The sequence below is a fragment of the Bombina bombina genome, chromosome 4, assembly GCF_027579735.1.
Source record: "Bombina bombina isolate aBomBom1 chromosome 4, aBomBom1.pri, whole genome shotgun sequence".
In the NCBI taxonomy this organism is placed as follows: Eukaryota; Metazoa; Chordata; class Amphibia; order Anura; family Bombinatoridae; genus Bombina; species Bombina bombina.
Window position 1 is genome coordinate 263003501 of NC_069502.1, and position 26739 is coordinate 263030239.

Here is a 26739-nt window from a genome sequence, read left to right on the forward strand (position 1 = left end):
TAGCAGACAAATGTTTAGATTTCCTCTTACGCTTAACCTGCGGAAGGGAAAGCGGACAAAGCCGCTGAAACTGTAGAATTTCTTTGAGCAGCAAAATCCCCAGGAGGTTGTTGAGAAACAGAAGGCACAGAGTGAGAAACCCTTAAAGCTTGGGATGTTTGAGGAGAAAGATGAGGCATATAACACACAGCAGTATCCTGAGACACACTTGGCTCAGAAGGGAGTAATTTGTCCTTAAATTTTAAAGTATTAGCTAAACATGAAGAACAAAATTGCATAGGCAAAATAATTTGGTTCTCTAAACATAAATATTTATCCATAGACATGGGCTGATCCTGTTCTGAGTCCATAGCTATGGAAATTAACTCCCACTAAAAAACATATTACGGAGAATGCAAATAAAATTAAATACTTAATGAGCAAAACAATATTTTTAGATTAAACTTAAGGTAAATATTAAATATTTACTATTAATAATAAACTAATATTAAACCTTTTGCAAAAAGATCACAAAAGACAATCTAACAAAAAAGAGAAATCCCTTCTAGAAAATATCAGAAATAATATGGATATAATAATTTAAGAAGCAGAATAGGGAGGGGGAATAGTAAGGGGGAGATAGTGTTGCAGACAGGGATGACCATCTAGAAGAAACTTATATATTACTTAAAGGGATATTGTACACTAAATTTTTCTTTGCATAAATGTTTTGTAGATGATCCATTAATATAGCTCATGCAGGGAAGTGGGCATGTCTGATCTCTCTGCTTTCCCTGCCCCTTTCACTGAGTGTCCCAGCATAACCTCAACAATGCTTAACTTGGAGCTTCTAAGTAAGTTTTTAAAAGGTTTTATTATACTGGATTTTTAGATCAATATCTGTGCATATTCTTTATATGAGTGTATATTACCTGCAGTTATATGAAAAAAGGTGTTTAATGCCCCCCTTAAAGATTCAAACACCTATAGAAAATTAAAACATAATCCAATTTCCAATAAACCATAAAAGTACCGGCCATGTCAGCTTAATTCTGGCAGGGTGGCAATCCTAACTACAAATGGAAATGCCTTCAAAATTTAAACTTTACTACTAAACAAAAGTACTCAGTTTAACAGTGTAGCTGTAATCTGCAATACATAGATCACACGACCAGACCATATAAAAAAAAAAAGACTCCTGGAACATATCACAAACATCAAAAATGGGGACACCTAGCATATGTCCTTAAAGAGACACTAAACCCAAAATGTTTCTTTCTTGATTCAGATAGAGAATACAAATTTAAACAACATTACAATTTTACTTCTATTATTTACTTTGCTTCATTTTTAGATATCTATAGTTGAAGATAAAAGCAATGTACATGGGAGAGCCAATCACACGAGGCTTCTATGTGCAGCAATCAGCAGATACTGAGCATATCTAGATATGAGTTTCAGCTACGAATATCAAGAGAATAAAACAAATTAGATAATAGAAGTAAATTAGAAAGTTGTTTAAAATTGCATGCTTTTTCGAAATCATGAAAGAAAAAATGTGTGTTTCATGTCCCTTTAACCAAGATCATAGCTGCCTTAGAGGGACAATACTTCAGCATGTAAAATCCAAACACAGGGGAGGGAGATACAATAGTACACCTCAGTTTTGTTTTTTTTTTAAATAGTTTTATCAAATATTTTTGTAAAGTATACAATACTTCAATTATTTCGATCATAATCTAATATTTATTTATTTCCTATGGCATGGAGAGTCTAACTATAGTAAAACTTTATGATTCCTGATATATTGTGCAATAACAATATATTATGAAAAACAAACCTTCACAACTTACTTTTTAATACTATTTGGGGTGGGAGCAGTTACAAAACTATATTTGTACTGCGTCCCATACCTGCACCTGTAGAACTATAGAAAAAAAGTATGTCACACAACTAACCAATAGGGGCCATGCTGCCATAATTTTTTACTTTGGTTCTGAAAAGGAAAAAAACATAATTTATGTAAGAACTTACCTGATAAATTCATTTCTTTCATATTAGCAAGAGTCCATGAGCTAGTGACATATGGGATATACATTCCTACCAGGAGGGGCAAAGTTTCCCAAACCTCAAAATGCCTATAAATACACCCCTCACCACACCCACAATTCAGTTTAACGAATAGCCAAGAAGTGGGGTGATAAAAAAGTGCGAAAGCATATAAAATAAGGAATTGGAATAATTGTGCTTTATACAAAATCATAACCACCACAAAAAAAAGGCGGGCCTCATGGACTCTTGCTAATATGAAAGAAATGAATTTATCAGGTAAGTTCTAACATAAATTATGTTTTCTTTCATGTAATTAGCAAGAGTCCATGAGCTAGTGACGTATGGGATAATGACTACCCAAGATGTGGATCTTTCCACACAAGAGTCACTAGAGAGGGAGGGACAAAATAAAGACAGCCAATTCCTGCTGAAAATAATCCACACCCAAAATAAAGTTTAATGAAAAACATAAGCAGAAGATTCAAACTGAAACCGCTGCCTGAAGTACTTTTCTACCAAAAACTGCTTCAGAAGAAGAAAATACATCAAAATGGTAGAATTTAGTAAAAGTATGCAAAGAGGACCAAGTTGCTGCTTTGCAAATCTGATCAACCGAAGCTTCATTCCTAAACGCCCAGGAAGTAGAAACTGACCTAGTAGAATGAGCTGTAATTTTCTGAGGCGGACTTTTACCCGACTCAACATAGGCAAGATGAAATAAAGATTTCAACCAAGATGCCAAAGAAATGGCAGAAGCTTTCTGGCCTTTTCTAGAACCGGAAAAGATAACAAATAGACTAGAAGTCTTTCGGAAAGATTTAGTAGCTTCAACATAATATTTCAAAGCTCTAACAACATCCAAAGAATGCAACGATTTCTCCTTAGAATTCTTAGGATTAGGACATAATGAAGGAACCACAATTTCTCTACTAATGTTGTTGGAATTCACAACTTTAGGTAAAAATTCAAAAGAAGTTCGCAACACCGCCTTATCCTGATGAAAAATCAGAAAAGGAGACTCACAAGAAAGAGCAGATAATTCAGAAACTCTTCTGGCAGAAGAGATGGCCAAAAGGAACAAAACTTTCCAAGAAAGTAATTTAATGTCCAATGAATGCATAGTTTCAAATGGAGGAGCTTGAAGCGCCCCCAGAACCAAATTCAAACTCCAAGGAGGAGAAATTGACTTAATGACAGGCTTTATACGAACCAAAGCTTGTACAAAACAATGAATATCAGGAAGAATAGCAATCTTTCTGTGAAAAAGAACAGAAAGAGCAGAGATTTGTCCTTTCAAGGAACTTGCAGACAAACCCTTATCTAAACCATCCTGAAGAAACTGTAATACTCTCGGTATTCTAAAAGAATGCCAAGAAAAATGATGAGAAAGACACCAAGAAATATAAGTCTTCCAGACTCTATAATATATCTCTCTAGATACAGATTTACGAGCCTGTAACATAGTATTAATCACAGAGTCAGAGAAACCTCTGTGACCAAGAATCAAGCGTTCAATCTCCATACCTTTAAATTTAAGGATTTCAGATCCTGATGGAAAAAAGGACCTTGAGACAGAAGGTCTGGTCTTAACGGAAGAGTCCACGGTTGGCAAGAGGCCATCCGGACAAGATCCGCATACCAAAACCTGTGAGGCCATGCTGGAGCTACCAGCAGAACAAACGAGCATTCCTTCAGAATCTTGGAGATTACTCTTGGAAGAAGAACTAGAGGCGGAAAGATATAGGCAGGATGATACTTCCAAGGAAGTGATAATGCATCCACTGCCTCCGCCTGAGGATCCCGGGATCTGGACAGATACCTGGGAAGTTTCTTGTTTAGATGAGACGCCATCAGATCTATTTCTGGAAGTTCCCACATTTGAACAATCTGAAGAAATACCTCTGGGTGAAGAGACCATTCGCACGGATGCAACGTTTGGCGACTGAGATAATCCGCTTCCCAATTGTCTATACCTGGGATATGAACCGCAGAGAGTAGACAGGAGCTGGATTCCGCCCAAACCAAAATTCGAGATACTTCTTTCATAGCTAGAGGACTGTGAGTCCCTCCTTGATGATTGATGTATGCCACAGTTGTGACATTGTCTGTCTGAAAACAAATGAACGATTCTCTCTTCAGAAGAGGCCAAAACTGAAGAGCTCTGAAAATTGCACGGAGTTCCAAAATATTGATCGTTAATCTCACCTCCTGAGATTCCCAAACTCCTTGTGCCGTCAGAGATCCCCACACAGCTCCCCAACCTGTGAGACTTGCATCTGTTGAAATTACAGTCCAGGTCGGAAGCACAAAAGAAGCCCCCTGAATTAAACGATGGTGATCTGTCCACCACGTTAGAGAGTGTCGAACAATCGGTTTTAAAGATATTAATTGAGATATCTTTGTGTAATCCTTGCACCATTGATTCAACATACAGAGCTGAAGAGGTCGCATGTGAAAACGAGCAAAGGGGATCGCGTCCGATGCAGCAGTCATAAGACCTAGAATTTCCATGCATAAGGTTACCGAAGGGAATGATTGTGACTGAAGGTTTCGACAAGCTGTAATTAATTTTAGACGTCTCTTGTCTGTTAAAGACAGAGTCATGGACACTGAATCCATCTGGAAACCCAGAAAGGTTACCCTTGTCTGAGAAATCAATGAACTTTTTGGTAAATTGATCCTCCAACCATGATCTTGAAGAAACAACACAAGTCGATTCGTATGAGATTCTGCTAAATGTAAAGACTGAGCAAGTACCAAGATATCGTCCAAATAAGGAAATACCACAATACCCTGTTCTCTGATTACAGACAGAAGGGCACCGAGAACCTTTGTAAAAATTCTTGGAGCTGTAGCTAGGCCAAACGGCAGAGCCACAAACTGGTAATGCTTGTCCAGAAAAGAGAATCTCAGAAACTGATAATGATCTGGATGAATCGGAATATGCAGATATGCATCCTGTAAATCTATTGTGGACATATAATTCCCTTGCTGAACAAAAGGCAAGATAGTCCTTACAGTTACCATCTTGAACGTTGGTATCCTTACATAACGATTCAATATTTTTAGATCCAGAACTGGTCTGAAGGAATTCTCCTTCTTTGGTACAATGAAGAGATTTGAATAAAACCCCATCCCCTGTTCCGGAACTGGAACTGGCATAATTACTCCAGTCAACTCTAGATCTGAAACACAATTCAGAAATGCTTGAGCTTTTACTGGATTTACTGGGACACGGGAAAGAAAAAATCTCTTTGCAGGAGGTCTCATCTTGAAACCAATTCTGTACCCTTCTGAAACAATGTTCTGAATCCAAGGATTGTGAACAGAATTGATCCAAATTTCCTTGAAAAAACGTAACCAGCTGAGCTGGAATGAGGGCCGCACCTTCATGTGGACTTAGAAGCAGGCTTTGCCTTTCTAGCTGGCTTGGATTTATTCCAGACTGGAGATGGTTTCCAAACTGAAACTGCTCCTGAGGATGAAGGATCAGGCTTTTGTTTTTTGTTGAAACGAAAGGAACGAAAACGATTATTAGCCCTGTTTTTACCTTTAGATTTTTTATCCTGTGGTAAAAAAGTTCCTTTCCCACCAGTAACAGTTGAAATAATAGAATCCAACTGAGAACCAAATAATTTGTTACCCTAAAAAGAAATAGAAAGTAGAGTTGATTTAGAAGCCATATCAGCATTCCAAGTTTTAAGCCATAAAGCTCTTCTAGCTAAAATAGCTAGAGACATAAACCTGACATCAACTCTGATAATATCAAAAATGGCATCACAGATAAAATTATTAGCATGCTGAAGAAGAATAATAATATCATGAGAATCATGATGTGTTACTTGTTGCGCTAAAGTTTCCAACCAAAAAGTTGAAGCTGCAGCAACATCAGCCAAAGATATAGCAGGTCTAAGAAGATTACCTGAACACAGATAAGCTTTTCTTAGAAAGGATTCAATTTTCCTATCTAAAGGATCCTTAAACGAAGTACCATCTGACGTAGGAATAGTAGTACGTTTAGCAAGGGTAGAAATAGCCCCATCAACTTTAGGGATTTTGTCCCAAAATTCTAATCTGTCAGACGGCACAGGATATAATTGCTTAAAACGTTTAGAAGGAGTAAATGAATTACCCAATTTATCCCATTCTTTGGAAATTACTGCAGAAATAGCATTAGGAACAGGAAAAACTTCTGGAATAACCACAGGAGCTTTAAATACCTTATCCAAACGTTTAGAATTAGTATCAAGAGGACCAGAATCCTCTATTTCTAAAGCAATTAGTACTTCTTTAAGTAAAGAACGAATAAATTCCATTTTAAATAAATATGAAGATTTATCAGCATCAACCTCTGAGGCAGAATCCTCTGAACCAGAAGAGTCATCAGAATCAGAATGATGATGTTCATTTAAAAATTCATCTGTAGGGAGAGAAGTTTTAAAAGATTTTTTACGTTTACTAGAAGGAGAAAAAACAGACATAGCCTTCTTTATGGATTCAGAAACAAAATCTCTTATGTTATCAGGAACATTCTGCACCTTAGATGTTGAAGGAACTGCAACAGGCAATGGTACTTTACTAAAGGAAATATTATCTGCATTAACAAGTTTGTCATGACAATCAATACAAACAACAGCCGGAGGAATAGCTACCAAAAATTTACAGCAGATACACTTAGCTTTGGTAGATCCAGCACTAGACAGCGATTTTCCTGTAGTATCTTCTGACTCAGATGCAACGTGAGACATCTTGCAATATGTAAGAGAAAAAACAACATATAAAGCAAAATTGATCAAATTCCTTAAATGACAGTTTCAGGAATGGGAAAGAATGCCAAGAACAAGCTTCTAGCAACTAGAAGCAATAAAATGCCTAAATGCTTTTGGCGCCTAAATGACGCCACATCCGGAACGCCGACATCTTTGGAGCAAAATAACGTCAAAAAAATGACGCAACTTCCGGCGACACGTATGACGCCGGAAACGGAAAAGAATTTTTGCGCCAAAAAAGTCCGCGCCAAGAATGACGCAATAAAATGAAGCATTTTCAGCCCCCGCGAGCCTAACAGCCCACAGGAAAAAAGAGTGTCAAATTTTTGAAGGTAAGAAAAAAATGATTAATTCAAATGCATTATCCCAAATATGAAACTGACTGTCTGAAAAATAAGGAAAGTTGAACATTCTGAGTCAAGGCAAATAAATGTTTGAATACATATATTTAGAACTTCATAAACAAAGTGCCCAACCATAGCTTAGAGTGTCACAGAAAATAAGATTTACTTACCCCAGGACACTCATCTACATGTTTGTAGAAAGCCAAACCAGTACTGAAACGAGAATCAGCAGAGGTAATGGTATATATAAGAGTATATCGTCGATCTGAAAAGGGAGGTAAGAGATGAATCTCTACGACCGATAACAGAGAACCTATGAAATAGACCCCGTAGAAGGAGATCACTGCATTCAAATAGGCAATACTCTCTTCACATCCCTCTGACATTCACTGCACGCTGAGAGGAAAACCGGGCTCCAACTTGCTGCGGAGCGCATATCAACGTAGAATCTAGCACAAACTTACTTCACCACCTCCATCGGAGGCAAAGTTTGTAAAACTGAATTGTGGGTGTGGTGAGGGGTGTATTTATAGGCATTTTGAGGTTTGGGAAACTTTGCCCCTCCTGGTAGGAATGTATATCCCATACGTCACTAGCTCATGGACTCTTGCTAATTACATGAAAGAAAGGTGTTCGGTAGCTTTGAAACGTTTAAGGATATTTTCCCTAAAAAGAGGGTACTAAAATTAAGCAAATCTTACAATGTAAAGTAAATCTAATTTAAATGCTAAATATACAGAGAACGCTTCTGTAGGGCGAGATTGTACCTTTGTTGGCACTGGGGCCTTGATTTGGGGGTGGGATACGTCCTTGTGCTGCCTGCTGCCCTCCTAAACCAGGGATTAAAGGAGGTGGAGCCTGGCTTTTTCCACCCTACAATAAAACAAAATCCAGTTAAGACTTCTTATCAAGCACTAAATTTTATTTAATAAGGTAATTTACCAAACTAAATTACCTTTACATGAAGGGTACAAAGAGTGCATGTTTAGAATATATAAAATGTCAATTGCTATATCAATTTAATGAACATTCTTAGGATCTATAGTAAAAGCAGTTCCAAAGTAAACTTCAGCTTCATTCTTTTAGCCATTGAGGAGATATACACATTTAAAAAAAACAAAATTTATGCTTACCTGATAAATTTCTCTCTTCCCGGATATGGTGAGTCCATGGCTTGAGTAATTACTGTTGGGAATATCACTCCTGGCCATCAGGAGGAGGCAAAGAGCACCACAGTTAAACTGTTAAGTATCACTCCCTTACCCACAATCCCCAATCATTCGACCGAAGGGAAATGGAGAAAAAGGAGTAACAAGGTGTAGAGGTGCCTAAGGTTATAGTCAAAAGAACAACTGTCTTAAAATAAAGGGTGGGGCCATGGACCATATCCGGAAATAAATATATTTTGTCAGGTAAGCATACATTTTGTTTTTCTTTCCTAAGATATGGTGAGTCCACGGCTTGAGTAATTACTGTTGGGAACCATTACCCAAGCTAGAGGACACGGATAAATAGGGAGGGACAAGACAGGCAGTCCTAAACAGAAGGCACCAACGCTTGAAGAACTTTTCTCCCAAAAGAAGCCACAGCCAAGGCAAAAGTATCAAATTTGGAAAAAGTATGTAGAGAAGACCAAGTTGCAGCCTTGCAAATTTGTTCCACAGAAGCTTTATTTTTGAAAGCCTAAGAGGAGGAAACAGCTCTTCTGGAATGAGCCGTAATTCTTTCAGGAGGCTGCTGTCCAGCAGTCTCATAAGCCAAACGAATTATACTTCGTAACCAAAGAAAGTAGTAGCAGTAGCTTTCTGACCTTTACATTTCCCAGAGAAACAGACAAAGAGGGCAGAGGACTGGCGAAAATCCTTAGTCGCCTGTAAGTAGAATTTAAGAGCACGTACAACATCTAAATTGTGTAACAAACGTTCTTTGGAAGAATGATTAGGACACAGAGGGAACAACAATTTCCTGATTGAAATTTCTATTACAAACAACCTTAAGAAGGAAACCCAACTTAGTACGAAGAACCGCCTTATCGGCATGAAAAAACATAATTTATGTAAGAACTTACCTGATAAATTCATTTCTTTCATATTAGCAAGAGTCCATGAGCTAGTGACGTATGGGATATACATTCCTACCAGGAGGGGCAAAGTTTCCCAAACCTCAAAATGCCTATAAATACACCCCTCACCACACCCACAATTCAGTTTAACGAATAGCCAAGAAGTGGGGTGATAAGAAAGGAGCGAAAGCATCAAAATAAGGAATTGGAATAATTGTGCTTTATACAAAAAAATCATAACCACAACAAAAAAGGGTGGGCCTCATGGACTCTTGCTAATATGAAAGAAATGAATTTATCAGGTAAGTTCTTACATAAATTATGTTTTCTTTCATGTAATTAGCAAGAGTCCATGAGCTAGTGACGTATGGGATAATAAATACCCAAGATGTGGAACTTCCACGCAAGAGTCACTAGAGAGGGAGGGATAAAATAAAGACAGCCAATTCCGCTGAAAAATAATAATCCACAACCCAAAACAAAAGTTTTAATCTCAATAATGAAAAAAACTTAAATTATAAGCAGAAGAATCAAACTGAAACAGCTGCCTGAAGTACTTTTCTACCAAAAACTGCTTCAGAAGAAGAAAACACATCAAAATGGTAGAATTTAGTAAAAGTATGCAAAGAAGACCAAGTTGCTGCTTTGCAAATCTGATCAACAGAAGCTTCATTCCGAAACGCCCAGGAAGTAGAAACTGACCTAGTAGAATGAGCCGTAATTCTTTGAGGCGGGGATTTACCCGACTCTACATAAGCATGATGAATCAAAGACTTTAACCAAGACGCCAAAGAAATGGCGGAGGCCTTCTGACCTTTTATGGACCCAGAAAAGATAACAAATAGACTAGAAGTCTTTCTAAAATCTTTAGTAGCTTTAACATAATATTTCAAAGCTCTTACTACATCCAAAGAATGTAAAGATCTCTCCTTTGAATTCTTAGGATTAGGACACAATGAAGGAACAACAATTTCTCTACTAATGTTGTTAGAATTCACAACCTTAGGTTAAAATTTAAATGAAGTCCGCAACACTGCCTTATCCTGATGAAAAATCAGAAAAGGAGACTCACAAGAAAGAGCAGATAACTCAGAAACTCTTCTAGCAGAAGAGATGGCCAAAAGGAACAGAAATTTCCAATAAAGTAATTTAATATCCAGAGAATGCATAGGTTCAAACGGAGGAGCCTGTAAAGCCCTCAGAACCAAATTAAGACTCCAAGGAGGAGAGATTGACTTAATGACAGGTTTGATACGAACCAAAGCCTGTACAAAACAATGAACATCAGGAAGATTAGCAATCTTTCTGTGAAAAAGAACAGAAAGAGCAGACATTTGACCTTTCAAGGAACTTGCAGACAAACCTTTATCCAAACCATCCTGAAGAAACTGTAAAATTCTAGGAATTCTAAAAGAATGCCATGAGAATTTATAAGAAGAACACCAAGAAATGCAAGTCTTCCAGACTCGATAACAAATCCTCCTAGGCACAGATTTACGAGCCTGTAACATAGTATTAATTACTGAGTCAGAGAAACCTCTATGACTAAGAATCAAGCGTTCAATTTCCATACCTTCAAATTTAATGATTTGAGATCCTGATGGAAAAAAGGGCCTTGAGATAGGTGGTCTGGTCTTAACGGAAGTGGCCAAGGTTGGCAACTTGCCATCCGAACGAGATCCGCATACCAAAACCTGTGAGGCCATGCTGGAGCCACCAGCAGTACAAACGAACGTTCCATTAGAATTTTGGAAATCACTTTTGGAAGAAGAACTAGAGGCGGAAAGATATAGGCAGGATGATAATTCCAAGGAAGCGACAACGCGTCCACTGCTTCCGCCTGAGGATCCCTGGATCTGGACAGATACCTGGGAAGTTTCTTGTTTAGATGAGAGGCCATCAGATCTATTTCTGGAAGTCCCCAGATTTGAACAATCTGAAGAAATACCTCTGGGTGAAGGGACCATTCTCCCGGATGTAACGTCTGGCGACTGAGATAATCCGCTTCCCAATTGTCTATACCTGGGATGTGAACCGCAGAGATTAGACAGGAGCTGGATTCCGCCCATACAAGTATCCGAGATACTTCTTTCATAGCCTGAGGACTGTCAGTCCCACCCTGATGATGATTGACATATGCCACGGTTGTGACATTGTCTGTCTGAAAACAAATAAACGATTCTCTCTTCAGAAGAGGCCAGAACAGAAGAGCTCTGAAAATCTCACGGAGTTCCAAAATGTTGATTGGTAATCTCGCCTCCTGAGATTCCCAAACCCCCTGCGCTGTCAGAGATCCCCATACAGCTCCCCAACCTGACAGACTCGCATCTGTTGAGATCACAGTCCAGGTTGGACGAACAAAAGAAGCCCCTTGGACTAAACGATGGTGATCTATCCACCACGTCAGAGTGTGTCGTACATTGGGATTTAAGGATATTAAGTGTGATATCTTTGTATAATCCCTGCACCATTGGTTCAGCATACAAAGCTGAAGAGGTCGCATGTGAAAATGAGCAAAGGGGATCGCGTCCGATGCAGCAGTCATGAGACCTAGAATTTCCATGCATAAAGCTACCGAAGGGAACGATTGAGACTGAAGGTTTCGACAGGCTGAAACCAATTTCAGACGTTTCTTTTCTGTTAGAGACAAGGTCATGGACACTGAATCTATTTGAAAACCCAAAAAGGTTACCCTTGTCTGAGGAATCAATGAACTCTTTGATAAATTGATCCTCCAACCATGTCTTTGAAGAAACGACACAAGTTGATTCGTATGAGATTCTGCAGAATGTGAAGACTGAGCAAGTACCAAGATATCGTCCAAATAAGGAAATACTGCAATACCCTGTTCTCTGATTACAGAGAGAAGGGCACCAAGAACCTTTGAAAAGATCCTTGGAGCTGTTGCTAGGCCAAACGGAAGGGCCACAAACTGGTAATGCTTGTCTAGAAAACAGAATTTATGTTTACCTGATAAATTACTTTCTCCAACGGTGTGTCCGGTCCACGGCGTCATCCTTACTTGTGGGATATTCTCTTCCCCAACAGGAAATGGCAAAGAGCCCAGCAAAGCTGGTCACATGATCCCTCCTAGGCTCCGCCTACCCCAGTCATTCGACCGACGTTAAGGAGGAATATTTGCATAGGAGAAACCATATGTTACCGTGGTGACTGTAGTTAAAGAAAATAAATTATCAGACCTGATTAAAAAAACCAGGGCGGGCCGTGGACCGGACACACCGTTGGAGAAAGTAATTTATCAGGTAAACATAAATTCTGTTTTCTCCAACATAGGTGTGTCCGGTCCACGGCGTCATCCTTACTTGTGGGAACCAATACCAAAGCTTTAGGACACGGATGAAGGGAGGGAGCAAATCAGGTCACCTAAATGGAAGGCACCACGGCTTGCAAAACCTTTCTCCCAAAAATAGCCTCAGAAGAAGCAAAAGTATCAAATTTGTAAAATTTAGAAAAAGTGTGCAGTGAAGACCAAGTCGCTGCCTTACATATCTGATCAACAGAAGCCTCGTTCTTGAAGGCCCATGTGGAAGCCACAGCCCTAGTGGAGTGAGCTGTGATTCTTTCAGGAGGCTGCCGTCCGGCAGTCTCATAAGCCAATCGGATAATGCTTTTAATCCAGAAGGAGAGAGAGGTAGAAGTTGCTTTTTGACCTCTCCGTTTACCAGAATAAACAACAAACAAAGACAAAGTTTGTCTGAAATCCTTAGTAGCTGCTAAGTAAAATTTGAGAGCACGAACTACATCCAAGTTGTGCAACAAACGTTCCTTCTTTGAAACTGGATTAGGACACAAAGAAGGCACAACTATCTCCTGGTTAATGTTTTTGTTAGAAACAACTTTTGGAAGAAAACCAGGTTTAGTACGCAAAACCACCTTATCTGCATGGAACACCAGATAAGGAGAAGAACACTGCAGAGCAGATAATTCTGAAACTCTTCTAGCAGAAGAAATTGCAACCAAAAACAAAACTTTCCAAGAGAATAACTTAATATCAACGGAATGTAAGGGTTCAAACGGAACCCCCTGAAGAACTGAAAGAACTAGGTTGAGACTCCAAGGAGGAGTCAAAATTTTGTAAACAGGCTTGATTCTAACCAGAGCCTGAACAAAGGCTAGAACATCTGGCACAGCTGCCAGCTTTTTGTGAAGTAACACAGACAAGGCAGAAATCTGTCCCATCAAGGAACTTGCAGATAATCCTTTTTCCAATCCTTCTCGAAGGAAGGATAGACTCTTAGGAATCTTAACCTTGTCCCAAGGGAATCCTGCAGATTCACACCAACAGATATACCAAATTATGTGGTAATTTTTCTGGTTACAGGCTTTCAGGCCTGAACAAGAGTATTAATAACAGAATCTGAGAACCCTCGCTTTGATAAGATCAAGCGTTCAATCTCCAAGCAGTCAGCTGGAGTGGGTCGAACGGACCTAGAACAAGAAGGTCTCGTCTCAAAGGTAGCTTCCATGGTGGAGCCGATGACATATTCACCAGATCTGCATACCAAGTCCTGCGTGGCCACGCAGGAGCTATCAAAATCACCGACGCCCTCTCCTGATTGATCCTGGCTACCAGCCTGGGGATGAGAGGAAACGGCGGGAACACATAAGCTAGTTTGAAGGTCCAAGGTGCTACTAGTGCATCCACTAGAGCCGCCTTGGGATCCCTGGATCTGTACCCGTAGTAAGGAACTCTGAAGTTCTGACGAGAGGCCATCAGATCCATGTCTGGAATGCCCCACGGTTGAGTGACTTGGGCAAAGATTTCCGGATGGAGTTCCCACTCCCCCGGATGCAATGTCTGACGACTCAGAAAATCCGCTTCCCAATTTTCCACTCCTGGGATGTGGATAGCAGACAGGTGGCAGGAGTGAGACTCCGCCCATAGAATGATTTTGGTCACTTCTTCCATCGCTAGGGAACTCCTTGTTCCCCCCTGATGGTTGATGTATGAACTTGGCCCTCGCTAGCTGAGGCCAAGCTTTGAGAGCATTGAATATCGCTCTCAGTTCCAGAATATTTATCTGTAGAAGAGATTCTACCTGAGACCAAAGACCCTGAGCTTTCAGGGATCCCCAGACCGCGCCCCAGCCCATCAGACTGGCGTCGGTCGTGACAATGACCCACTCTGGTCTGCGGAAGGTCATCCCTTGTGACAGGTTGTCCAGGGACAGCCACCAACGGAATGAGTCTCTGGTCCTCTGATTTACTTGTATCTTCGGAGACAAGTCTGAAAAGTCCCCATTCCACTGACTGAGCATGAACAGTTGTAATGGTCTTAGATGAATGCGCACAAAAGGAACTACGTCCATTGCCGCTACCATCAAACCTATCACTTCCATGCACTGCGCTATGGAAGGAAGAGGAACGGAATGAAGTATCCGACAAGAGTCTAGAAGTTTTGTTTTTCTGGCTTCTGTCAGAAAAATCCTCATTTCTAAGGAGTCTATTATAGTTCCCAAGAAGGGAACCCTCGTTGACGGAGATAGAGAACTCTTTTCCACGTTCACTTTCCATCCGTGAGATCTGAGAAAGGCCAGGACAATGTCCGTGTGAGCCTTTACTTGAGGAAGGGACGACGCTCGAATCAGAATGTCGTCCAAGTAAGGTACTACAGCAATGCCCCTTGGTCTTAGCACCGCCAGAAGGGACCCTAGTACCTATGAGAAAATCCTAGGAGCAGTGGCTAATCCGAAAGAAAACGCCACGAACTGGAAATGCTTGTCCAGGAATGCAAACCTTAGGAACCGATGATGTTCCTTGTGGATAGGAATATGTAGATACGCATCCTTGAAATCCACCTTGGTCATGAATTGACCTTCCTGGATGGAAGGAAGAAGTGTTCGAATGGTTTCCATCTTGAACGATGGAACCTTGAGAAACTTGTTCAAGATCTTGAGATCTAAGATTGGTCTGAACGTTCCCTCTTTTTTGGGAACTATGAACAGATTGGAGTAGAACCCCATCCCTTGTTCTCCTAATGGAACAGAATGAATCACTCCCATTTTTAGCAGGTCTTCTACCCAATGTAAGAATGCCTGTCTTCTTATGTGGTCTGAAGACAACTGAGACCTGTGGAACCTCCCCCTTGGAGGAAGCCCCTTGAACTCCAGAGAATAACCTTGGGAGACTATTTCTAGCGCCCAAGGATCCAGAACATCTCTTGCCCCAGCCTGAGCGAAGAGAGAGAGTCTGCCCCCCACCAGATCCGGTCCCGGATCGGGGGCCCGCATTTCATGCTGTCTTGGTAGCAGTGGCAGGTTTCCTGGCCTGCTTTCCTTTGTTCCAGCCTTGCATAGGTCTCCAGGCTGGATTGGCTTGAGAAGTATTACCTTCCTGCTTAGAGGACGTAGCCCTTGGGGCTGATCCGTTTCTGCGAAAGGGACGAAACTTAGGTTTATTTTTGGTCTTGAAAAGACCTATCCTGAGGAAGGGCGTGGCCCTTGCCCCCAGTGATATCAGAGATAATCTCTTTCAAGTCAGGGCCAAAGAGTGTTTTCCCCTTGAAAGGAATGTCAAGCAATTTGTTCTTGGAAGACGCATCCGCTGCCCAAGATTTTAACCAAAGCGCTCTGCGCCACAATAGCAAACCCAGAATTTTTTCGCCGCTAACCTAGCCAATTGCAAGGTGGCGTCTAGGGTGAAAGAATTAGCCAATTTAAGAGCACGAATTCTGTCCATAATCTCCTCATAAGAAGAAGAATTACTAATAATCGCCTTTCCTAGCTCATCAAACTAGAAACACGCGGCTGCAGTGACAGGGACAATGCATGCAATTGGTTGTAGAAGGGAACCTTGCTGAACAAACATCTTTAGCAGACCTTCTAATTTTTTATCCATAGGATCTTGGAAAGCACAACTATCTTCTATGGGTATAGTGGCGCGCTTGTGTAGAGTAGAAACCGCCCCCTCGACCTTGGGGACTGTCTGCCATCAGTCCTTTCTGGGGTCGACTATAGGAAAACAATTTTATAAATATGGGGGGAGGTACTAAAGGTATACCGGGCCTGTCCCATTCTTTACTAACAATGTACGCCACCCGCTTGGATATAGGAAAAGCTTCGGGGGGCCCCGGGGCCTCTAAGAACTTTTCCATTTTACATAGTGGTTCTGGAATGACCAGATAATCACAATCATCCAAATTGGATAACACCTCCTAAAGCAGAGCGCGGAGATGTTCCAACTTAAATTTAAAAGTAATCACATCAGGTTCAGCTTGTTGAGAAATGTTTCCTGAATCTGAAATTTCTCCCTCAGACAAAACCTCCCTGGCCCCCTCAGACTGGTGTAGGGGCCCTTCAGAAACCATATCATCAGCGTTCTCATGCTCTACAGAATTTTCTAAAACAGAGCAGTCGCGCTTTCGCTGATAAGTGGGCATATTGGCTAAAATGTTTTTGATAGAATTATCCATTACAGCCGTTAAATGTTGCATAGTAAGGAGTATTGGCGCACTAGATGTACTAGGGGCCTCCTGTATGGGCAAGACTGGTGTAGACGAAGGAGGGGATGATGCAGTACCATGCTTACTCCCCTCACTTGAGGAATCATCTTGGGCATCATTTTTACTAAATTTTTTTATGACATAAAATACATATAGTTAAATGAGAAGGAACCTTGGTTTCCCCACAGTCAGAACACAATCTATCTGGTAGTTCAGACATGTTAAACAGGCATAAACTTGATAACAAAGCACAAAAAACGTTTTAAAATAAAACCGTTACTGTCACTTTAAATTTTAAACTAAACACACTTTATTACTGCAATTGCGAAAAAGTATGAAGGAATTGTTCAAAATTCACCAAAATTTCACCACAGTGTCTTAAAGCTTTAAAAGTATTGCACACCAAATTTGGAAGCTTTAACCCTTAAAATAACGGAACCGGAGCCGTTTTTATATTTAACCCCTTTACAGTCCCTGGAATCTGCTTTGCTGAGACCCAACCAAGCCCAAAGGGGAATACGATACCAAATGATGCCTTCAGAAAGACTTTTCTATGTATCAGAGCTCCACACACATGCAGCTGCATGCCATGCTGTCCTCAAAAACAAGTGCGCCATACCGGCGCGAAAATGAGGCTCTGACTATGATTAGGGAAAGCCCCTAAAGAATAAGGTGTCAAAAACAGTGCCTGCCGATATAATCATATCAAAATACCCAGAATAAATGATTCCTCAAGGCTAAATATGTGTTAATAATGAATCGATTTAGCCCAGAAAAAGTCTACAGTCTTAATAAGCCCTTGTGAAGCCCTTATTTACTATCTTAATAAACATGGCTTACCGGATCCCATAGGGAAAATGACAGCTTCCAGCATTACATCGTCTTGTTAGAATGTGTCATACCTCAAGCAGTAAGAGACTGCACACTGTTCCCCCAACTGAAGTTAATTGCTCTCAACAGTCCTGTGTGGAACAGCCATGGATTTTAGTTACGGTGCTAAAATCATTTTCCTCATACAAACAGAAATCTTCATCTCTTTTCTGTTTCTGAGTAAATAGTACATACCAGCACTATTTTAAAATAACAAACTCTTGATTGAATAATAAAAACTACAGTTAAACACTAAAAAACTCTAAGCCATCTCCGTGGAGATGTTGCCTGTACAACGGCAAAGAGAATGACTGGGGTAGGCGGAGCCTAGGAGGGATCATGTGACCAGCTTTGCTGGGCTCTTTGCCATTTCCTGTTGGGGAAGAGAATATCCCACAAGTAAGGATGACGCCGTGGACCGGACACACCTATGTTGGAGAAAAGAGAATCTCAGAAACTGAAAGTGATCTGGATGAATCGGAATATGAAGATATGCATCCTGTAAATCTATTGTGGACATATAATGCCCTTGCTGAACAAAAGGCAGAATAGTCCTTATAGTTACCATTTTGAATGTTGGTATCCTTACATAATGATTCAATATCTTTAGATACAGAACTGGTCTGAAGGAATTCTCCTTCTTTGGTACAATGAATAGATTGGAGTAAAACCCCAGACCCTGTTCCAGAACTGGAACTGGCACAATTACTCCAGCCAACTCTAGATCTGAAACACATTTCAGAAATGCCTGAGCCTTCACTGGGTTTAATGGAATGCGAGAGAGAAAAAATTTCTTCGCAGGCGGCCTTACCTTGAAACCTATTCTGTACCCTTGTGAAAGAATGTTCTGAATCCAAAGACTGTGAATCGAATTGATCCAAATGTCTTTGAAAAATCGTAACCTGCCCCCTACCAGCTGTGCTGGAATGAGGGCCGCACCTTCATGTGGACTTGGGAGCTGGTTTTGACTTTCTAAAAGGCTTGGATTTATTCCAGATTGGAGAAGGTTTCCAAACAGAAACCGTTCCTTTAGGGGAAGGGTCAGGCTTCTGTTCCTTATTCTGACCAAAGGAACGAAAACGATTAGCAGCCCTATATTTACCTTTAGATTTTTTTGTCCTGAGGCAAAAAAGTTCCTTTCCCCCCAGTAACAGTTGAAATAATAGAATCCAACTGAGAACCAAATAATTTATTACCTTGGAAAGAAAGTGAAAGCAAAGTTGACTTAGAAGACATATCTGCATTCCAAGTTTTAAGCCATAAAGCTCTTCTAGCTAAAATAGCTAAAGACATATACCTGACATCAACTCTAATGATATCAAAGATGGCATCACAAATAAAGTTATTAGCATGTTGAAGAAGTTTAACAATGCAATGAGTATTATGGTCTGATACTTGTTGTGCTAAAGCTTCCAACCAAAAAGTGGAAGCGGCAGCAACATCAGCCAAAGAAATAGCAGGCCTAAGAAGATTACCTGAACATATATAAGCTTTCCTTAGAAAGGATTCAATCTTCCTATCTAAAGGATCCTTAAAGGAAGTACTATCTGCCGTAGGAATAGTAGTACGTTTAGCAAGAGTAGAGATAGCCCCATCAACTTTAGGGATTTTGTCCCAAAACTCTAATCTGTCAGATGGCACAGGATACAATTTCTTAAACCTTTGAGAAGGAGTAAATGAAGTACCCAGATTATTCCATTCCCTAGAAATTACTTCAGAAATAGCATCAGGGACAGGAAAAACTTCTGGAATAACTATAGGAGGTTTAAAAACCGAATTTAAACGCTTAGTAGATTTAGTATCAAGAGGACTAGATTCCTCCATCTCTAATGCGATTAAAACTTGTTTAAGTAAAGAGCGAATAAATTCCATTTTAAATAAATATGAAGATTTATCAGTGTCAATATCTGAGACAGAATCCTCTGAACCAGAAAAATCCTCATCAGAAACAGACAAATCAGAATGATGACGGTCATTTAAAAATTCATCTGAAAAATGAGAAGTTTTAAAAGACCTTTTACGTTTACTGGAAGGAGGAATAACAGACATAACCTTCCTAATAGATTTAGAAACAAATTATTTTATATTAACAGGAACATTCTGAGTATTAGATGTTGAGGGAACAACAACAGGTAATGGTATATTACTAATGGAAATACTATCTGCATTAGCAAGTTTATCATGACATTCATCACAAATTACAGCCGGGGCGAACAGTTACCACAAGTTTACAACAAATGCACTTAACTTTGGTAGAACCAGCATCAGGCAGCGTCTTTCCAGAAGTAGATTCTGATCCAGGGTCAATTTGAGACATCTTGCAATATGTAAAAGAAAAAACATATAAAGCAAAATTATCAAATTCCTTAAATGACAGTTTCAGGAATGGGAAAAAATGCCAATGAACAAGCCTCTAGCAACCAGAAGCAATGAAAAATGAGACTGAAATAATGTGAAAAAAAGTTGAGACAAGAATGACGCCCACATTTTTTAGCGCCAAAAAAGACGCCCACATTATTGGCGCCTTAAATTTTTTGGCGCCAAGAATGACGCCACATGCCGTGACGCCGACATTTTTGGCGCAAAACGTCAAAAAAATGACGCAATCACGAACAACTTCCGGCATCAAGTATGACGCCGGAAATGACCAAAAGAAAAAAATGACCAAAAGAAAAAATAAATTGAAGCATTTTCAGCCCCCGCGAGCCTAACAGCCCACAGGGAAAAAGGTCAATTTGAAACAATTTTTAAGGTAAGAAAAAAATGATTATTCATATGCATTATCCCAAATAATGAAACTGACTGTCTGAAATAAGGAATATTGATCATCCTGAATCATGGCAAATATAAGTTTAAAGACATATATTTAGAACTTTATATATAAAGTGCCCAACCATAGCTTAGAGTGTCACAGAAAATAAGACTTACTTACCCCAGGACACTCATCTACATATAGTAGATAGCCAAACCAGTACTGAAACGAGAATCAGTAGAGGTAATGGTATATAAGAGTATATCGTCGATCTGAAAAGGGAGGTAAGAGATGAATCTCTACGACCAATAACAGAGAACCTATGAAATAGATCCCATAGAAGGAGACCATTGAATTCAAATAGGCAATACTCTCTTCACATCCCTCTGACATTCACTGCACACTGAGAGGAAAACCGGGCTCCAGCCTGCTGCGAAGCGCATATCAACGTAGAATCTAGCACAAAATTACTTCACCACCTCCACGGGAGGCAAAGTTTGTAAAACTGAATTGTGGGTGTGGTGAGGGGTGTATTTATAGGCATTTTGAGGTTTGGGAAACTTTGCCCCTCCTGGTAGGAATGTATATCCCATACGTCACTAGCTCATGGACTCTTGCTAATTACATGAAAGAAAGAGAATCTCAGAAACTGATAATGAGCTGGATGAATTGGAATATGAAGGTATGCATCCTGTAAATCTATTGTGGATATATAATGCCCTTGCTGAACAAAAGGCAGAATAGTCCTTATAGTCACCATTTTGAATGCTTACATAACGATTCAATATTTTTAGATCTAGAACTGGTCTGAAGGAATTCTCCTTCTTTGGTACAATGAATAGATTTGAGTAAAACCCCAGACCCCGTTCCAGAACTGGAACAGGCACAATTACCCCAGCCAACTCTAGATCTGAAACACATTTCAGAAACGCCTGAGCCTTCACTGGGTTTATTGGAATGCGAGAGAGAAAAAATCTTCTCGCAGGTGGCCTTACCTTGAAACCTATTCTGTACCCTTGTGAAAGAATGTTCTGAATCCAAAGACTGTGAATCGAATTGATCCAAATATCTTTGAAAAATCTTAACCTGCCCCCTACCAGCTGTGCTGGAATGAGGGCCGCACCTTCATGTGGACTTGGGAGCTGGCTTTGACTTTCTAAAAGGCTTGGATTTATTCCAGACCGGAGAAGGCTTCCAAACGGAAACCGTTCCCTTAGGGGAAGGGTCAGGCTTTTGTTCCTTATTTTGACGAAAGGAACGAAAACGATTAGCAGCCCTGTATTTACCTTTAGATTTTTTGTCCTGAGGCAAAAAGGATCCTTTCCCTCCAGTAACAGTTGAAATAGAATCCAACTGAGAACCAAACAATTTATTACCTTGGAAAGAAAGAGAAAGCAAAGTTGACTTAGAAGTCATATCTGCATTCCAATTTTTAAGCCATAAAGCTCTTCTAGCTAAAATAGCTAAAGACATATACCTGACATCAATTCTAATGATATCAAAGATGGCATCACAAATAAAGTTATTAGCATGTTGAAGAAGTTTAACAATGCTATGAGTATTATGGTCTGACACTTGTTGCGCTAAAGCCTCCAACCAGAAAGTGGAGGCAGCAGCAACATCAGCCAAAGAAATAGCAGGTCTAAGAAGATTACCTGAACATAAATAAGCTCTCCTTAGAAAGGATTCAATCTTCCTATCTAAAGGATCCTTAAAGGAAGTACTACCTGCCGTAGGAATAGTAGTACGTTTAGCAAGAGTAGAGATAGCCCCATCAACCTTAGGGATTTTGTCCCAAAACTCTAATCTGTCAGATGGCACAGGGAACAGTTTCTTAAACCTTTGAGAAGGAGTAAATGAAGTACCCAGATTATTCCATTCCCTAGAAATTACTTCAGAAATAGCATCAGGGACAGGTAAAACTTCTGGAATAACTATATGAGGTTTGAAAACCGAATTTAAACGCTTAGTAGATTTAGTATCAAGAGGACTAGACTCCTCCATCTCTAATGCGATTAACACATCTTTAAGTAAAGAACGAATAAAATCCATCTTAAATAAATATGAAGATTTATCAGTGTCAATATCTGAGATAGAATCTTCTGAACCAAATAGATCCTCATCAGAAACAGACAAGTCAGAATGATGACGGTCACTTAAAAATTCATCTGAAATATGAGAAGTTTTAAAAGACCTTTTACGTTTACTGGAAGGAGGAATAACAGACAGAGCCTTCCTAATAGATTTAGAAACAAATTCTTTTACATTAACAGGAACATCCTGAGCATTAGATGTTGAAGGAACAACAACAGGTAATGGATTATTACTAATGGAAATACTATCTGCATTAGCAAGCTTATCAGGACATTCATCACAAACTACAGCTGGAGGAACAGTTACCACAAGTTTACAACAAATGCACTTAACTTTGGTAGAACCAGCATCAGGCAGCGTCTTTCCAGAAGTAGATTCTTATCCAGGGTCCAGTTGAGACATCTTGCAATATGTAATAGAAAAAACAACATATAAAGCAAAATTATCAAATTCCTTAAATGACAGTTTCAGGAATGGGAAAAAATGCCAATGAACAAGCCTCTAGCAACCAGAAGCAATGAAAAATGAGACTGAAATAATGTGAAAAAAAGGTGAAGACAAGAATGACGCCCACATTTTTTTGCGCCAAAAAAGACGCCCACATTATTGGCGCCTATATTTTTTTGGCGCCAAGTATGACGCCACATCCGATCACGCAGACAAAAATGAAGCCCACATTTTTGGCGCAAAAAAACGTCTGAACACAAAAAACAGTCAAAAAAATGACGCAACCACGAACAACTTCCGGCGTCAATTAGGGCGCCGGAAAAGACAATTTTTGCGCCAAAAAAGACGCAATAAATTGAAGCATTTTCAGTCCCCGCGAGCCTAACAGCCCACAGGGAAAAAAGTCAATTGAAAAAAATTTTAAGGTAAGAAAAAATAATCCTTCATATGCATTATCCCAATAATGAAACTGACTGACTGAAATAAGGAATACCGATTGCCCTGAATCATGGCAAATATAAGTTTAAACACATATATTTAGAACTTTAAAAATAAAGTGCCCAACCATAGCTTTAGAGTGTCAAATAAAATAAGACTTACTTACCCCAAGACACTCATCTACATATAGTAGATAGCCAAACCAGTACTGAAACGAGAATCAGTAGAGGTAATGGTATATTAAGAGTATATCGTCGATCTGAAAAGGGAGGTAGGAGAAGAAATCTCTACGACCGATAACAGAGAACCTATGAAATAGATCCCGTAGAAGGAGACCATGGTATTCAAATAGGAAATACTCTCTTCACATCCCTCTGACATTAACTGCACTCTGAGAGGAAAACCGGGCTCCAGCCTGCTGCGAAGCGCATATCAACGAAGAATCTAGCACAAACTTACTTCACCACCTCCACGGGAGGCAAAGTTTGTAAAACTGAATTGTGGGTGTGGTGAGGGGTGTATTTATAGGCATTTTGAGGTTTGGGAAACTTTGCCCCTCCTGGTAGGAATGTGTATCCCATACGTCACTAGCTCATGGACTCTTGCTAATTACATGAAAGAAACAGGTATGCCAACCTGAAAACCCAAGGAACCGCCAGAGCATCTATCACAACGGCCTGCGGATCTCTTGACCTTGAACCGTACCTTGGAAACTTGGAGTTCTGATAGGAAGCCATCAGATTTAACTCCGGCACCCCCCCATTTTAAGACTAAGCTGGAAAACACCACCGGATGGAGTTCCCACTCCCCGGGATAAAAAGTCTGTATGCTCAGAAAATCCGCTTCCCAGTTGTCTATTCCTGGAATGTGGATGGCATCTACCAGATAGACAACAATTGTGGGTCTCTGCCCACTGAAGAATCCGAGTAACCTCCTACATGGCTAAGGAACTCTGAGTTCCTCCCTGTGATTGATGTAAGCCACAGAGGTTATGTTGTCTGACTGGAACCTGATAAACTGGGCTGAAGTCAACTGAGGCCAAGCCACAAGAGCTCCAAGATGTTGATGGGAAGAGCAGACTCCTCCCGAATCCAAAGGCCCTGAGCTTTAGTTCCAAACTGCCCAGCAGGCTGGCATCCGTGGTCACGATCAACCAGGAAAGTCTCTAAAAGCATGTGCCTTGAGACAGATGTTCCTGAGAAATCCACCACGGGAGAGAATCCCTTGACGACTGATCTAACTCTATTCTCTGAGATATATCCGCATGGTCGCCATTCCATTGTCTGAGCATGCACAACTGGAGAGCTCTCAAATGAAATCAAGCAAAAGGAATGATGTCCATGGAAGCCACCATCAGATCGATTACCTCGATACATTGAGCCACTGAAGGATGAGCAGTAGCCTGAAGAGAAGCAAGAGGAAATTATTTAGTTTTTCCTGACCTCTCTCAGAAAAAACAGAATTTATGTTTACCTGATAAATTTCTTTCTCCTACGGTGTATCCGGTCCACGGCTTAATCCTTACTTGTGGGATATTCTCAATCCCTACAGGAAGTGGCAAAGAGAGCACACAGCAGAGCTGTCCATATAGCTCCCCTCAGGCTCCGCCCCCCCAGTCATTCGACCGACTGTTAGGAGAAAAAGGAGAACCATAGGGTGCAGTGGTGACTGTAGTTTACAAAAAATAAATTTAAACCTGACCAAAATGCCAGGGCGGGCCGTGGACCGGATACACCGTAGGAGGAAGAAATTTATCAGGTAAACATAAATTCTGTTTTCTCCTACATTGGTGTATCCGGTCCACGGCTTCATCCTTACTTGTGGGAACCAATACCAAAGCTTTAGGACACGGATGAAGGGAGGGAACAAGTCAGGTAACCTAAACGGAAGGCACCACTGCTTGCAAAACCTCTCTCCCAAAAATAGCCTCCGAAGAAGCAAAAGTATTGAATTTGTAAAATTTGGCAAACGTATGCAGTGAAGACCAAGTCGCTGCCTTACAAATCTGTTCAACAGAAGCCTCATTTTTGAAAGCCCATGTGGAAGCCACAGCTCTAGTAGAGTGAGCTGTAATTCGTTCAGGAGGCTGCCTTCCAGCAGTCTCATAAGCCAACTGGATGATGCTTTTCAGCCAGAAAGACAGAGAGGTCGCAGTCGCCTTTTGACCTCTCCTCTTGCCAGAATAGACAAACAAGGACGATGTTTGTCTGAAGTCTTTAGTTGCTTTTAGATAAAACTTGAAAGCACGAACCACATCAAGATTGTGTAACAGACGTTCCTTGTTAGAAACTGGATTAGGACACAGAGAAGGAACAACTATTTCCTGGTTGATATTCTTATTGGAAACCACTTTTGGAAGAAAACCAGGTTTGGTACGTAAAACGACCTTATCTGTATGTAACACCAGATAGGGTGAATTACACTGCAAAGCAGACAATTCAGAAACTCTTCTAGCAGAAGAAATAGCTACTAAAAACAAAACTTTCCAAGATAGTAACTTAATATCTATGGAATGTAGAGGTTCAAACGGAACCCCTTGAAGAACTGAAAGAACTAAATTTAGACTCCATGGAGGAGCCACAGGTCTGTAGACAGGCTTGATTCTGACTAAAGCCTGTAGAAACGCCTAAATATCTGGCATGGCTGCCAGACGCTTGTGTAACAAAACAGACAGAGAAGATATCTGTCCCTTTAAAGAACTAGCTGACAGACCTTTCTCCAATCCTTCTTGGAGAAAAGATAGTATCCTTGGAATCCTAATCTTACTCCATGAGTAACCCTTGGATTCGCACCAGCAAAGATATTTCCGCCATATCTTATGGTAAATTTTCCTGGTGACAGGCTTTCTAGCCTGGATCAGAGTATCTATAACCGATTCCGAAAACCCACGCTTAGCTAGAATCAAGCGTTCAATCTCCAAGCAGTCAGTTGCAGAGAAACTAGGTTTGAATGGACCTTGAATTAGAAGGTCCTGCCTCAAAGGCAGCTTCCATGGTGGAACCGATGACATATTCACCAGGTCTGCATTCCAAGTCCTGCGTGGCCACGCAGGAGATATCAGAATTACCGAAGCTAGATTGAACGACCAAGGCGCTACTAAGGCATCTACCAATGTCGCCTTGGGATCCCTGGACCTGGACCCGTAACGTGTAACTTTGGAGTTCTGACGTGACGTCATCAGATCCAGATCTGGAATGCCCCATAGCTGGGTTAGCTGAGCAAAAACCTCCGGGTGGAGTTCCCACTCCCCCGGATGGAAAGTCTGACGACTCAGATAATCCGCTTCCCAGTTGTCCACTCCTGGGATTTGAATTGCTGATAGATGGCAGGAGTGATCCTCTGCCCATTTGATGATCTTGGATACCTCCCTCATCGCCAGGGAACTCTTTGTTCCCCCCTGATGATTGATGTACGATACAGTCATGTTGTCCGACTGAAATCTGATGAATTTGGCGTCCGCTAGTTGAGGC

General features: G+C 40.5%; 1 protein-coding gene across 3 annotated transcripts in view; it reads right to left on the minus strand.

Annotated features, from left to right (window-relative positions):
* The window catches only part of WDR33 (WD repeat domain 33), a 635894-nt gene that overhangs the window by 150006 nt on the left and 459149 nt on the right, over positions 1-26739 (minus strand). For all 3 annotated transcript variants that reach the window (XM_053709945.1, XM_053709944.1, XM_053709943.1), the window contains exon 17: positions 7912-8017. In XM_053709945.1, coding sequence (XP_053565920.1) covers positions 7912-8017 — 106 coding nt within the window. The remainder of the gene's footprint in view (positions 1-7911; positions 8018-26739) is intronic.